This window comes from Rhamphochromis sp. 'chilingali' (genome assembly GCF_963969265.1).
Source record: "Rhamphochromis sp. 'chilingali' genome assembly, chromosome: 8".
Lineage (NCBI taxonomy): Eukaryota > Metazoa > Chordata > Actinopteri > Cichliformes > Cichlidae > Rhamphochromis > Rhamphochromis sp. 'chilingali'.
In genome coordinates, this window is record NC_137935.1 from 42409 (window position 1) to 58120 (window position 15712).

Consider the following 15712-nt stretch of genomic DNA (forward strand, 5'->3'; position numbering starts at 1 on the left):
AAGCCACCTGAAAAAGAGGAATAAGAAGGAAATAAGGAGCCAGGAAATGCAAGAGGATCTATTCTGTCTCTTTTGTTCAGTGCTTTTTTCTGTCCTGTTGTAATATTTCACGAATGTGACAGCGACAAACACAGTGGCTCCTGATTTCCTTGCACCTGACTCTCTCTGAGATGATGTTTGCACACTTAAAGTCATGTTTCAGATGTGGAGGAAAACAGACTCAGCAGACACTGAACACTGAATGAAGAGGTTCTGGTTCTAGTGAGAAGGTGGTACATGATATATAAAGACACAAGTTTTATTTGTTTTGGACCTTTGGGTGATGATGGAGGGGTTCATGTAGAACAAAGCAGTCTGAAAAATGGAGCCAAGCCTTAAGTGCTGCCTACCTGATCCAGACTTTTACGTCCTTTCTGGTTTTTGTTTGTTTGTTTAGTATCTCCTGTTATGGGCTTTTATTTTGTGTTTTATACTATTTTGTGGACACTTCCTGCTCCCAGTGAAAGGTGTCAGTAAATGTGGGAGCTGTGACATCACACAATTGTGATAAAGTATTGTGTGGTATCATCTATCTCTCTCTCACACACACACACAAACACACACATTTACACATTAAAAACACGCTGCTCTCTCTCTCATCATTCTTCTTCACCCTCCTTACCCCCCACCCCCACCCACCCTTCAGCAATAGGGGGAGGAGCCAGCAGAGTAAGGATGCTGTCAGGTTGCTGTGGTTTCAGCCTCTCGTTTCTTGTGGCGACCATCGTCAGGGATGTGTGTGTGTGAGGGTGAAGGGTGTGTGTGTGTGTGTGTGTGTGTGTGTGTGTGTGTGTGTGTGTGTGTGTGTGTGTGTGTGTGTGTGTGTGTGTGTGTGTGTGTGTGTGTGCATTTGAGTGGTGGTTATTGCAACTGTAAGGATATATGAATGAAGAAAGGCGAAGAGGAAGGAAAGGAAGGACGGGGGAGGAAAGTGGCATTGAAGGGTGGATCTGGATTAACGTCGATGCAGACAAAAAAATCTGTCATTTCCTCTGAGCTGCAGAGATCTGAGAGGACAACAGAAGCCTCATCACTCCATCTTTGTTCCTGCAGAGGGAGGACTGAAGGAGGGAAGGAAGGAGTCGAGGACCAAAAGGGGGAAAGAAAGGAGGACTGAAACAAGGAAAAAATAATAGGAAGCAGGGAAGGAAATAGGATCGAATCAGGGAAGGAGGGAGAGTAGGAGGAAGAGGGAGTCTGAGTCCTTGCTGGTCATCAGGTAAGGCTCCTCATTCAGCTTCAGTGTCATCTTCCTTCATCTCTTCGGTGTTTCTGCTTGTCTCCGAGCTGCTGCTGTTCCCACTGACAGTGTTCAAAATATCCAGTTTCTTCACATCCTTCTCGCCTTTCTGTGAAACCTGAAACGGCAGCATTTTACTTCAATATGGCTGCCATGTTGGGGTTAGAGTAAGGGAAAACTTCATTTGATTTGCTTTTATTTTGAAGGGGACGTCTGTCAGTCATGAGTAAACAGTGTAAAAACAAAGGTGAACACACCTAAGAAGACAAGGTCAAAGTTCAGATTGGAAGTGATTCTGTGTAAACCGTGTGTGTGTGTGTGTGTGTGTGTGTGTGTGTGTGTGTGTGTGTGTGTGTGTGTGTGTGTGGAAGGTTCATGCCTAAGTCAAAGAGATACAGCCAAAGACATACTTATCATATTCTTACCCCTGTTTTCTCCCACTATCAGAGAGTTGCTCATTAAGCAGTTATTCTTGCTGTGGATACATCACTGTGTTTCACCTGTGATGGACTACTGACCTGTCCAGGTGTATCCCACCTATACTGGAATAGGCACCACCCCACATGTTCCAAAGTAGGCTAAGGAGTTAAGGATAATGCGTGGAAGGATGGATACATATATGTTAATGGATGGACAGATGGATGGATGGATGGATGGGTGCTTTAGACAGAATTAGTGGATAGAGGCTATAAAATAAAAAACTGGAATAAACTCAACCTTCAGGGTGGTGTTCCCACAGAAATAAATAGGTGGAGCAGCACCGTTATCAACTAAAAACACTCAGTGCTGAACAGTGCCTGTTGTACTGTAGGTAACATGACTTCACTACCATCTGACAGCAGAACAGTTCCTGTTTTGAGCTTCCTGCTGTGAGGAGTATGGTATTCCTGTTTCCTCCAACAAACACATGCTGGTTACGTTAACCTGTGAGCCAGAAGGAGTGTGTGGTGGGTCAGAATCTGTAATGAAGCTGTATGTGTTAATGTGGGTGGTGGTGTAAAGGACTGAGTAGTCAGTAAACCTCTCAGGAGGCTGCTACAACTCAGAGTGTGAAGCAGCTCCACCTTGACAGATCCTAAAGGGGAGACCCTGAGTAGCAAATCCGAATCTTTCCCCTCATCCTCTCCTCGTGTCTCCTCTCTCACCCGCTTACAGGATGCATTACATCATTCTCCTGTGAGAGATGCTGCTGTTGCTAGGTTACTGCCAGCTGACTCCCTGTTCCATTTTTAGATGGATGCTGAGAAACAGAGAGGTGGGGGAGGGGATCAATATGGCGAGATGAATTCAAAGCAGTACTTTATTTAAAAGTCAGAGAAACAAATATGAAGCCTTCATGATAAAGATGAATAAAAGTGAGCCACGTTCCTCATATTCAGATGATTACTTTAATAAATTCATACAATACAATACAAATTTATTTATATAGCTCATTTAAAAACCAACGGTATACCAAAGTGCTTCACAATAAAACAGCAGGTTAAAACATGAATAATATTGTTACAGCTGGGGACCTAAGGACACCGGAAGACACACAGAAATGACACGGAGAAAGCAGGGCAGGGAAACGCTGAGAAACGCTGATTAACGCTGATTAACACTGAGTTACACAGAGTAATGCAGACGACGCAACGAGGAACACAGGCAGAGACACACCATAAATACACACAAGGTAATGAGGGAATGACACACAGGAGGGGGGCACAGCTGAACCTAATTAGACACAACGAGACACAAACCTTCAAAGTAAAAGAGGAAACGCACAGACTGTTTTACAACACAAACTCAGGGACACGAACAGAGCACAGAGGGAAGACACAGGTAGGGCTGATAAACACTGAAGCACTAAACACAAAAACCAAACCTAAGAACTAATACAAAATCAGAATTAACACAAAACACAAGGTGATGCCAAAAGGAAACACAAAACGCTGGGTCAAAATGACCCAGGATCATGACAAATATAAGACCAATAATAAAGTACTGAATATGCTAACAGGTCAATGGCACTAATTACACAAGAATAAAAGTGAATATCAAATCAAACTTGCTAAAAACAGACAGGTTTTAAGTAGAAGAACAAAATAATTACATTTCAAAGATCATATAAAACCTTGGCTGGTTGAAATGAAATGTATCCTGGAATACTTGATGAAGCAGAGACGAGAACACGTGTTTGTCGACAGTGAACTCTCACTCTGTATTTGAAAATAAAAAACGAAGATGTCTGATCTGAACGATTAGAGCTAAAAGTCACTGCTAATGATACTGCTGCTGTTCAGATCCAGATAGCTTTATGCAGCTTACCCACACAACCTACCCACATGGTCAACGTCACTAATATAATCACTAATCGCAAATACTGTTGCATGTCAAGGCAGAGATCAACAAGCAATAAGTTCAAGGAAAAATGTATACATTAATAAAATAGCAAAAAACAATTCTTCGTTACGAATAAACAGCTGTTTATTTTATTGTTTGTGCACGACACCTCAAAGAGGACTACATTATCAGCATTCCCCGGTGTCCGGACATTCACAGGTGGGAATCCAAAGACCTAGCTGTGCAGAAGAGAGATGACTAAAACAGAAATCAGTCACAATAATCCAGAAATGTGTTGTTTTTTTGTGGGCAGGCTAACATCACCTGAACTGTCTTGCTTCTGCTCTGAGGCTTCCTGGTTGAACTGAACAAGATGTGAGCAGATGTTACACGAGCCAGCGTTGCTGCTTTCCAGCTTCTAACCAGTCTTAAGGTGGAATTCATGAGTTATACTAAGAATCTTTGGCTTACACTCAGAATGATGATTGACCTTTGATCTAACGAGTGGCCCTGCACCATTCAAACATGATCTGCACTGCCAACAGGAACAAACACTGTGAACTGATTTTCTCTGCTCTTCCTCTCAGGTCATTAGGGAGTCATGACATCACAGGAGGAGGGATCTTCATTCAGGAGGTTTTTCCAATACGTGGAGGACAGTGGACTTCGAATATACGATGGTCTGGTGATCCAAAACGCCTCCGACATTGCTAGAGAGAGCGACCGCATTCGCAACCAGACCAATTGGACCTACCTGCATGAAAAACACCAGAAAAAAAGACGGCAGGAAGAAAGCATCAAGAGGTAGAAAGCATCAAACCTTAAAATGAGACCATGTTGTTTCCTGTAAACTCATCTAAACCGCAATAGAAAACTCTTAAGCACACGGACCTCATATGGGCTTAGATACGGTATACTTCTGGTAAACTGGATGTCTGTGTAGGTACTCAGTCATCCAGGTGATGGTAATCTAAGGAACTTGAAACCAACTGGACTTCTTTAAGTTTTATAAAAGAAGTTTAATTAGGTCTGAGAGAGAGAGAGAGATATTTAGGACATTTTTTTAGTGTTTTAAATGTAAATAAGAGTTTAACACATCACCACTTCAGAAACATTATGAGTGTCTTGTATTTGTTTTACAAGCTGTTGTGTTATCGGACAGTCACACTAACATGATCTCCCTTTGGTGCAACCAGGATTGGTGAGGATGTTGCCGCGGCCTCGGATGGGGCGTACTCTGGGAAACACTTCAGGATGGGTTTCATGACGATGCCAGCTCCACAGGACCGATTGCCCCCAGCCAACCAGGGCTTCACCGTCAGATCGCAGTCCCTCCACTCAGTGGGCGGAGGAGAAGATGACTCCAGCAGCAGCCGCAAACAACCCCCACCCAAACCTAAGAGAGATCCCAACACCAAATTGAGCAGCAGCTCCGAAACTGTGGATGGGGGTGGAGTTACAAGAAGAGACCACCAAGACACCAAAGAGAAGCTAGAACAGGCTGAAGGTGAGTCATTAAAACCACATGTCTCACATGGTGGAGATCTGGGCACCAAATTAGATCTGCATGTTCAGGACTGATGTTCAGGTGATGGCCACAACAAGGTCTCATTATAAACATTGTTCATGACCTCCTATTGGTCCATGTGGCGTTGTTGAGGATGCTGCCGTGGCCTCAGATGGAAATTATTCGTAAGGAGAGGTTCAATGTGTTTCACTTCACCTGACTTTATTATTAAAGAAGTGTGTGAAGCCTTTTCTTAGACCTTTAAATGAAGACACTGTAGGGATCAGAATCGAGAACCAGTTCTCTAGAAGAACCAGTTCCTAGTAGTTGAATTCTTTGGAATTGTTCAGCTGCTTGTCTCTTGATCCCACCGATCAATTCTTGCACTTGCGCTACAATCAGGTGATTTCAGTTGTAGGAGGAGGAAAGAGTAGGGCAGTTTACAGCATGCATATGAACAGAACTTTTATTTTTATTGCATTAAAGGACATGAACATGATGGTAAAGTGCAAACTGCATCCAGGACAGAAACAGCTACATTGTGTTGCTAACACAATCTCAGCTCTTTGCAAACACCTGCACAGACAGAACAAACACTGCAGCCAAGTGAGCCGTTATTTTGGGGCTGCGGTGAAGCCAGCTGCCAGTGAACTTCATCAGGTAACAAACGGATGAGCAGTCAGGCTGCAGCCTTCGTTTTTACCTGTTATTTGTTTTGTTTTTTAATATAGTTATATTGCGCCAAATCCAACAACAGTTGCCTCAATGTGCTTTATATTGTAAGGTAAAGACAATAATAGTAATAATAGACAATAAGGGTTTTTATCTTTGTTTTGTGCTGTCAGCTTTGTGTTCTTACCTAAATACTAAGAGAACGATCATTATGTGTGTCCTCTTTAGGTTAGAGATCTCTGTTGGTGTGTAGCTGTAGCTATAGGTTAATATTGCTAAATGGTGATCATGAGACTCCAAAAATCAGAGTCCTGGCCTGACAAGGTAGCTCTTCTGTGTTGTGCCATTCTCTTAGCCAGAGGTTTGGTTTCCCCGATGTATAAATCCTGCCAATCCTCCTGGCACTTAACGACGTACACTATGTTACTCTGTTTGTGTCGGGGGACCTGATCCTTGGGGTGGACCAATTTTTGGCACAGCGTGTTTTGGGATTTAAAACAAAACGCTACATCCAGATGAACAGAATCAACTTTTGGAGATTTACTTACCTAGATGATTGAGCATGCATCAAGACATGATCATGATCATTTTACTGAGAAATGCAATAGTATTAGTAATAGTAGAATTCCTTGCCCCCTGACCTCAGAAACATCACTTCTTGCCCCCTTTTTAAGTCCACCTATTCAAGATAGCTTACTCTGTATAACTTCCCCATGCTCTTAAACTTTGTGCTATTATTGTGTTCATTTCCTGTTTTTATGCTTGTCTTATTTGTTCTGTACAGTGTCCTTGGGTGTTTTGAAAGGCGCTTTTGTTATGGTCCTGAGTCTGGTGACTCAGTGTTTTGTGTTTCTTTATTATGATCTTGTTTATTCTGATTGTGTTTTCCATTAGGATTTGCCAGGTTTCGTTAGGTTTCTGTTCTGTGCCTGCCCTAGTCCCACTTTTCTGTTTTCCTTGATGTCCATGATGTTATTATGTGTGCTCATGAGTCTGTGTCTGTTAAGTTCTGTGTCTCGTCAGTTTATTCAGCGTCAGCCGTCTCTCCCAGCTGTTTCTTCTTAGCTCTGTTTACCTCTTGTATTTAGTGTCTGCCTCCTGCCCTGCTCGTTGTTGCGTTGCACCCTCACTTTCACTGTGTGTTCTGTTTGCCAGCCTGCCTGCCTGATTAGTTTGTTCTTTATTCTCAGTTTAGTTAGTTTTTTGTTCAGTTGCTTTCCAGCAATAAAGCTGAATATTTTGAGTTACGTTTGCCTCCGTGAGTCCTGTATTTTGGGTCCTCTCTTCCTGCCTGCACACAGTCATGACAGCTTTTACATGAAATGTATTATTATTATTAGTAGTAGTAATGTAACCAGTATTGTAAAGAATTACTTACTCCTGGGAGTAATTAAGCTATGTACTGCATTCATTTTAAGAATTACTTTTTTCAGTAATGACCTCGACATGGATCGCAACAAAGAGCAGAAATACCTCCAACATGCACAGTATGTCATTCATGTGCATGAATGTAATGTCTTTGATATGCTGCTTAGAGATGGTGGTGACTTTCATAATGGAGTCAATGAAAACCAAGAAGTAATATCGATAATAGAATCCGATTCGCTAAATTCTTATCAATTCCCATCCCTAAGACTATATTGAAAAGCAGAAGATATTTTTATTGTATCCGTCTGAAGTAATTCTAGTTCTTCTGTCAGTAAGATGACTGAAAAAATGACTGCCCTTGAATTTGAAGTTTAAATAGTTCTCTAAGGAATTTGTAGCTTTCAGAAGGTATGGAAGAAGTGTTGTGACAGTTGTTCGCTCTCTGTCTGCAGCTCAATGTTTCCTGCACTCTGAAGATGCCTCCAAGAAGATGCCTCCACCTAAACCCAAAAGGAATCCCAATACTCAGCTCAGCACCTCCTTTGATGAGTGCTACATCCGTAACCATGGCAACAAGAAGTCTTCCTTGCAGTGGGACAAATCTTCATCCCAAAGTCAGAGTCCAGCATCCAGGGACACAGACGAAGAGGAGCCAGTTTACATTGAGATGGTGGGAAACATCCTGCGAGGGCTGAAAGGTCAGGAAGCAGAGGAGGACGACCAGAATGAATCGGTGTACGAGGAGATGAAGTACCCAATGCTGGAAGACTTTCTGCAGGACACAAATGCTGCCATCATTGACCCTGAAGCTTGGTCATCCCGCGGCTCACTCTGTGACATTCCTCCACCTTTCCCAAATCTCCTGACTCACCGCCCACCACTGCTCATCTTCCCACCTGCCCCCGCTCAGTGCTCCCCAAACTCAGATGAGTCCCCCCTCACCCCTTTGGACGTCACACGCCTCCCCATGTTAGAAAACGTCTCCTACAGCAAGTCGGGCAGTGTTGAACAGCCGCAGAGCTCCACTCACTACCGCAAAGAACGAGACCGGGACATGCCCTCCACTCATACCATCACATCTTCTGGTCGCTCCTCAGCTCCACCTCTCCCCTCCAGCCTTTACAAGTCATCCAGCACCACACACGGTGGTCACGGTTACCCCCGCAGCCAATCAGCATGCCCATCTCCTGTCAGCATGGGACGCTCGCTAACACCTCTGAGCCTGAAGAGGCCACCACCGTATGACACCCTGATGGCAGGAGGAAGTATGCCTCGCTCTTCATCTTCATCTTCATCATCTTCACACAGGGCAGGTGAAGGAGGGGCTAAACTCAGTAACTCCTCCTCCACACATGGGTCCATGCAGAACATGTCCGTGAGGTCACAGACTCCAACAAGTCCACTAGACGAACTCAACAACCTGTTTGCATCAGGTAGACAGGTGATGAAGAGGGGATCAGGAGGGAGGAAGAGCAGGGAGGGTGAAGGTAAGAGAGTTGCAGAGTATTGCATCAACACCATATTATACTACCTGATGCACATCAAGGACAAGGTTTGGTTTTTGGGGGTGCTGGGGGACTACAAGTCAGAGCAAGTAAACCTGAGGTCACATTCACAATAATGGCCCAATCCTTTAACAATGCAAACTTTAAACCTTAATACAATTTCAGCAGGTGAGACAAATAACCCTCCACCATGCAGTTGTTATGTAGGGGGGTATTATCCACAGAGACCAAACCAGCTTGTGTGTCTGGCTGTAAACATGTTTGTTTCTGCTGTGAAATTTTAACATGGAAATCTATGGGGACTGACTCACTGCTGGAGCCCCCGCTGGATGTATGAGGAACTGTAAGTTTAAGGATTTGAGCCTTGGCTTAATTTTAGTCCCAGAGGTTGATGACTGGTTGCTATTACCCAATGGTGCTCATCCACACGTCTGAACGAAAAGTATATTAAACAGTTTTACAAGCTGTTGTGTAACACTGATTACACACTGCGGTTTGTTATCTCAAATACAAAGCAAAACCCAGTCAAACTATGTTCATTATACAAATTAAGTTCAGCACGTTGAAGTGTCCAGTTTATCTCCCACTCTAAAACTGTAAAAGACGATAGAAAAACAGTGTTTAGCTTAGTGTTTAGCTTGTGCGTCTTTATTTACACTAGATAGACTGGATATGTAAAGCACTTTGGGGTCCTTAGGGACTAGTAAAGCGCTATATAAAATACAGGCCATTTACCATTTATTTACACTAACACCCGCCAGCTTTCCTGAATGCCTCCTCAGTCTCTAATGGTCTTTGGGTCAGCTGCTGAGAAATATAATAAGTATAATAAATAAATATAAGGACAGCTGAATCTGATAAATTGACTAAGAATAAAAAAAATCACTCATTTGTAGTCAAATATGAGAGAATACTCAAAAAGTTGTCATTACTGCATTCGGTCTCCAGAGAGACTCTCCAGGGAGACTGTGTTGCCATGGTGACAACAGTCAGTTTACTTCAGCTCAATTAGAATCAAAATTGAACCTTCAGTTTAAGTCCACAAGATGTTTTTTTTTTCCAGTTTCTCAGATTAACTATAGATAGATATGTCTATATCATTGATTTACAATATTTAAACACCATATACAGTTGTGTATGTGGTTTAACCAATGTGTATACATTTTCACAGTAAAATATGTGAGTACAGCTACTGTTACCCAGATCTGCTGAAATAGTGAATGTATTTAGCCAATTTTACCTTCAACTGCACTGGAAAAACACTGCTAAAACTTTAATTGTCTAATTCTATTGTATTGGGTATGATGGCATTAAATTAACAGAATATATGAACAACAGACAGTGACTATAGTTATTTTCTGCTAACAGTATCTTAATTTTTTACAAATTTACAGCACCTAAATCTTCTAATGTACTGGTAGACAACCTACCAATGCATTAGGCATTTAGTTAGTTTTATCTGGGTGTACTGATAGCATAGAGTTTTATTTTTTAACAGCTTCCCTTTAAGAAGTACATCTCAGTCTTCTGTACTGCGATATCTCCATGGTGCAGCTAGGGCATCACATATTTCACATTAGAAAAATCACACAGCACACCAGCAAACAAAATGTCACAAAAGACATATTGATAATTTCCCCCACACACCAGGCATTGTGGAACTGGCTTGGTTTGTCCACAGTTTACCTTCTTTGCTTTCTTCTGACCACAGCTCATGCTAGGGCCTTCATCTGGGTTGGGGTTTTCTCCAAGACCCAGGTCAGACAGATTACTTTTTCTTTATTTTTTTAAATATTTATCTTTGCTATTAGGCACTGCATTGTTTTACTCACAGCATGAGTATTATGTAATTTCTTCTTCGTCCTCTTCTGTTTTACGGGCAGTTGGCAACCAATTTATTTGGGGAGGTACTTGAACTGCCCTCTAGTGGAAGTTATATTCTTGGATTTGTTGGATTTAATGGTTTTGATTCTCATTAATGTTTTCTGTTTATGTTATAGTCTTAGTTTATAGTCCTTAGTTTTCTGTTACTTTGCCTTCCCCGTGTTCCACATCTAGTTACTCTTGTCTCTGTGCTCCATGTTCTCCCTGTCTTCTCTGTCTGCCGTGTCTCCTTGTATAGTTGGTGTTTCCATGTCTTATATTTCCTGTTTTACTTTGAAATTCTTGTGTCCTGTGTTTCAGTTTTGCTTCCTCGCCGTTTTGTTCATGGGCTGCATCCTCCTGAGGACCCGGGTCCTCAGAAGGTCGGGTAGGCTGGAAGTAAACGGCTGTGGAATTGGACGGTCTATCTTTCTGATTAGCGTCACCGCTGTCTCGGTGGAGTTTAATAAACTCGGCCGTCTGCTCCTTGCTATCTAAAGTATAACAGGACACTGGAGTGAACTCTCGACTGTCTCATACTTCTGTTTAATCAGTTTTCTGTTTGACGTTTATTCAGCTGTGTGAAAACCACTCAAGGGATTAATAAAGTTTTATTTCATCTTACTTTAATCTCAGCCAAACCGATTTACTCACGAACAAATAAAACACTGAAAAAAGCCAAATAATAAAAATTTAGGTTGTCTAAGTGACTTATATATTACGTTTAACCTGAGTAGCGAAAGTCCGCGGTGATCTGAAAATGATGTGCCGGGAGTTGTGCCGTTCTCGGCGGCTTCAGTGACCCTCGAGCTCCCGGCTAGCTATCGAGCTGGTGGGTAACAGACGTCTCCAAAAACGTCGAAGCACTTTTGCAAATAAGTGATATCTTGATAAACCGAGCAGATATTTGAAGTTTACACAGCTACATTTTTCGCCTGAAAATATGTTAAAAGTTTATTTTGTGACCCAGAAAGATTAATAACAGTAATTTTAAAACTTAGTAGCGGCCGCCATTGTTGGAAACTGGAGTTTGGCTGGGCCGCGCTATGAATTCTGGGATATGGTGGGCCACGAAGGACACATCTGACCCATCCTTCAAATTCGGGGAAAAGGAGGACGGCTGCACTCGGAGGAGTCTACGAATTTGGACAGCCTTCGGCGCGTTGCTGTGATGAAATTGGCCTACAAATGCGGCCTCAGGAGGAAGCAGCCCATGAATTTGGATCAGAACCAGATCAGGATCATAGATCTGGAGCAAATCAGTTCTTGTATCAGCTCATCTGGCCAGGATTCACTTTGGATCTGTTTATTGTGGCTTGTTGCCGTTTGTTGTGGTCAGCAGTCCAGAGCTGACAACAACAACAACTACTGAGTATAAGTTAACATTGTACCTTCTAATGTCTGGTTAGAGTGTCTGAAAAATCACACTTTTTCTCTGATAAACAGTTTAATTAAATTCTCGCACCTCATGAGAGTTTATTTACAAAGTGTTGGAGCTCCACTTCAAAGAAAGTTTTAATGCCTAATGACAGCTAACAGTGGAAAAAACAGCAGTTACTGTCAAAAAATTCACCTTGTGACATGGACGGTTCTCACTTGGAATATTGAACACTTGATATAACACTGACCGTGAGCAGTACAGCCACTGCGCAGTAGTCCAACACAGTGGTTTACTATGCATTTTCATGCAACATTTGAATAACACAAAATTAATAGTTTCATAATATGAAAATACTAGTGATGTCAGCGTTAATCTCATTAAAATGACGCTAACTCCATAACCGCATTAACGTGGCAACACTCTGTTAGCGAGTTAGCGCATTAGCGCCCCGTGTGCCCCGTGCGTGGAGTGTGTGTAGATACTCTGTTTTCCAGTGTCTCCAGAAGTGGTCTGCTAGGTGCTGGACTTGCTGCCATTGCTGCTTGTAGAGATCCTTCTCTGTAAACTTCCCCGGTGGAGGTGGTGCGCTTGCCTTTTGTGTAAGGAGCATAGCCGGGCTAGTATTTCAAGTGAGTCTGCATCTGAAGAGACAGGAACTACAGGCCTGGAGTTAATAATAGTTGTTACTTCTGCCATTAAAGTGCGCAATACTTCGTGTGTGAGATGGGAACAATCTGTGCGCATTAGCATAGAGTCCAGGATCCTCCTTGCAACTCCAATCGTGCATTCCCATGCGCCACCAGAGTGCAGTTGTATTCACCGGCTCCAGATAGCAAAGAAGAAGAATAGACAGTTAATGAAAACATCCATGGACTCAATCACTTCTATGTGAACAGCACGAGTACTTAGACAAGTAAATAGCACTGCCCAGCGCTTATTGTAGGCTAGTCCTCCTTTTGTGCGCCTTCCAACTACATTCCAAGGCCCAAAGACATCCAGGCCTCTGTAAGTAAAGGGGGAAGAACTACTAAGTTGTTCCTCTGGCAATTGCGACATCTTCTAGCTCTCAGTTCTGCCTCGCAGCTTCCGACAAATGACACATCCATGAATAACACTGCCTATGCATCTTTTGCCACCTATCAGCCATATTCCAGCCGCTCGAATCGCACCCTCAGAGAAACTAGCTGTCTGCACAGAGCGAATAATAACACTCCTTGCCTTGGACAACTGTGGCTTTGAACACTGATGCCATCCTTTGCATTCCTTAGCAATTTGGGTCATGGACTGAGCAATATGAATAAGTGTGGCAACTGGTCATTGCAAAGAGTTCCATGAAAAAAATTTCTCAAACCTTTCTGGAGCGAGTTTCTTTTCCTCTTTCTTACTGGCACAGCAAGTGACTCGTGGCCAGATCGCTTTATCTGAGTCTGGTTCAACAACACTGAAGATGTCTTGCTTTTGTATTGTTCATACAAGATTGCTGGTCCAGACAGCTGGTTCGTATTAGTAAGCTGAGAGGCTTGGATTGATCTTGACGCATGATCTGCTGGATTATGTTCTGTGGGCACATATCGCCTGTCATGTCTGCAGTGGCAGACGAGTGGAGGTTGAAAGTAGGACCCAAGATGCAGGAAGTGTCAGATACAGGTGAACTTTATTAAACCGGTAAGTAAAACAAACAAAAACATAGCAGGCAAGAAACAGAAGCTAAGGAACCTATACTGGGAGAAGTCCAGAAACAAACCAAAACAGACCACAAAATCAAAAACGCAGGAACACAAGAAAACCGAGCCAACAAACAGTTCAGGGGGCTGACCCAGAGGCCAACAGCGCAGGAATCCCAAACAGTTAAATTCAGGAGGCCGACCGTGCGAAAAGCCGCAGGTGGTGGCGCTGCAGGCGACAGCATGGGAGCTAGCGTGGGAGCTGCAGGTGGTGGCGCTGCAGGCAACAGCATGAGGGCCGCAGATGGTGGCGCTGCATGCTGGACGGGCCCCTCGGACCCTCCAGCGGAGGCTGACGAAGGCTGGATGGGCCCTTCGGACCCTCCAGCAGAGACAGGCACAAAAGCAGCAGGCACGAGGTCCTGTGACAGACACGAAGGTGACTGAAGCTGCGCAGGGCACTGACTCTGCCCAAGCAGTGCTAACAAGATGCACTTCTAAGTAAAACAAACAAAAACGTAGCAGGCAAGAAACAGAAGCTAAGGAACCTATACTGGGAAAAACTAAGAAAACACCGACCTGAAACGGGGATGGGGGAGACGCAGGGAGATAACAGAATGAGGCAGGGAAAGAACACAGGTGAACCAGCAACGCACACGAGAAAACACAGGGCTTAAATACACACAGGGAAATCAGGGAATGGGAGACAGAAGGGAGACACGGCTGGGATTAATTTTTGCTGAGGAGACGGATGGCTTGTGGAAAAAAGCTGTTGCACAGTCTGGATGTGTGTGCCCAAATGCTTCGGTACCTTTTTCCAGATGGCAGGAGTGTGAAGAGTGTGTGAGAGGGGTGTGTCCGATCAGCCACAATGCTGGTGGCTTTGCGAATGCATCGTGTGGTGTAGATGTCCTCAATAGAGGGGAGAGAGACCCCGATGATCTTCTCTGCTGTTCCCACTATCCGCTGTAGGGTCTTGCGGTCTGATATGGCACAGTTTCCAAACCAGACAGTGATGCAGCCGCTTAGGATGTTCTCGATAGTTCCTCTATAGAAGGTGGTCAGGATCGGTGGTGGAAGCCGAGCCTTTCTCAGTCTTCTCAGAAAGAAAAGACGCTGTTGGGCTTTCTTGTGCAGGGAGCTGGTGTTGAGGGACCAGCCGAGGTCCTTCCCCAGGAATTTGGTGCTGTCGACGATCTTCACAGAGGAGCCGTTGATGCTCAGCGGTGAGTGGTCGCCTCGTGTCCTCCTAAAGTCAACAACCATCTCTTTTGTCTTGTCAACCTTCGTTATGGCGGTATGCAAATTGCAGTGGGTCCAGTGAGGGGGGCAGCAGATTCTTGATGTGTCTCATGACGAGCCGCTCGAAGCACTTCATGATGGTGGGTGTAAGTGGAACAGGACGGTAGTCGTTGAGACAGGACACAGAAAACTTCTTGGGCACAGGGACGATGGTGGTGGCCTTGAGGCACGTGGGAACGACGGCACTGCTCAGAGAGATGTTGAAGATGTCGGTGAGAACATCTGCCAGCTGATCAGCACATTCTCTGAGTACTCTGCCTGGGATGTTGTCTGGTCCAGCAGCTTTACGTGGGTTGACTCTGCGTAGAGTTTTCCTCACCTCAGCTGTAGTGAGACACAGGACCTGGTCGTTCGGAGGAGGGGTGGTCTTCCTCGCCGCCACGTCGTTCTGCCTGTCGAACCGAGCGTAGAAGTTGTTCAGCGCATCTGGGAGGGAGCCGTCACTGTCACAGGCAGGTGATGTCATCCTGTAGTTAGTAATGGCTTGTAAGCCCTGCCACATGCGCTGTGTGTCGCCGCTGTCCTTGAAGTGGTTGTGGATTCTCTGGGCGTGTGCGCGCTTCGCCTCTCTGATGGCCTAAGAAAGTTCAGCCCTAGCTCTTCTAAGTGCCACCTTATCTCCCTCTTTGAAGGCAGAGTCTCGGGTCCTTAGAAGTGCACGCACTTCCACAGTAATCCACGGTTTCTGGTTGGGTCGTGAGATGATGGTCTTGAAGACAGTGATGTCATCGGTGCACTTGTTGATGTAGCTGGACACTGATGATGTGTACTCCTCCAAGTCAGTGAAGTCACCGTAAGTTGCAGCCTCCCTAAACATGTTCCAGTCAGTGCTCTCGAAACAGTCCTGAA

At 44.2% G+C, this 15712-nt stretch overlaps 1 protein-coding gene across 2 annotated transcripts in view; it reads left to right on the plus strand.

Annotated features, from left to right (window-relative positions):
- Positions 1–775: 775 nt before the first annotated feature.
- The window catches only part of nyap2a (neuronal tyrosine-phosphorylated phosphoinositide-3-kinase adaptor 2a), an 81591-nt gene continuing 66654 nt past the window's right edge, over positions 776–15712 (plus strand). For both annotated transcript variants that reach the window (XM_080889981.1, XM_080889982.1), the window contains exons 1-5: positions 776–1258; positions 3915–4034; positions 4189–4405; positions 4798–5108; positions 7601–8635. In XM_080889981.1, the coding sequence (XP_080746107.1) occupies positions 4203–4405; positions 4798–5108; positions 7601–8635 (1549 nt within the window). In that variant the 5' untranslated portion in view covers positions 776–1258; positions 3915–4034; positions 4189–4202. The remainder of the gene's footprint in view (positions 1259–3914; positions 4035–4188; positions 4406–4797; positions 5109–7600; positions 8636–15712) is intronic.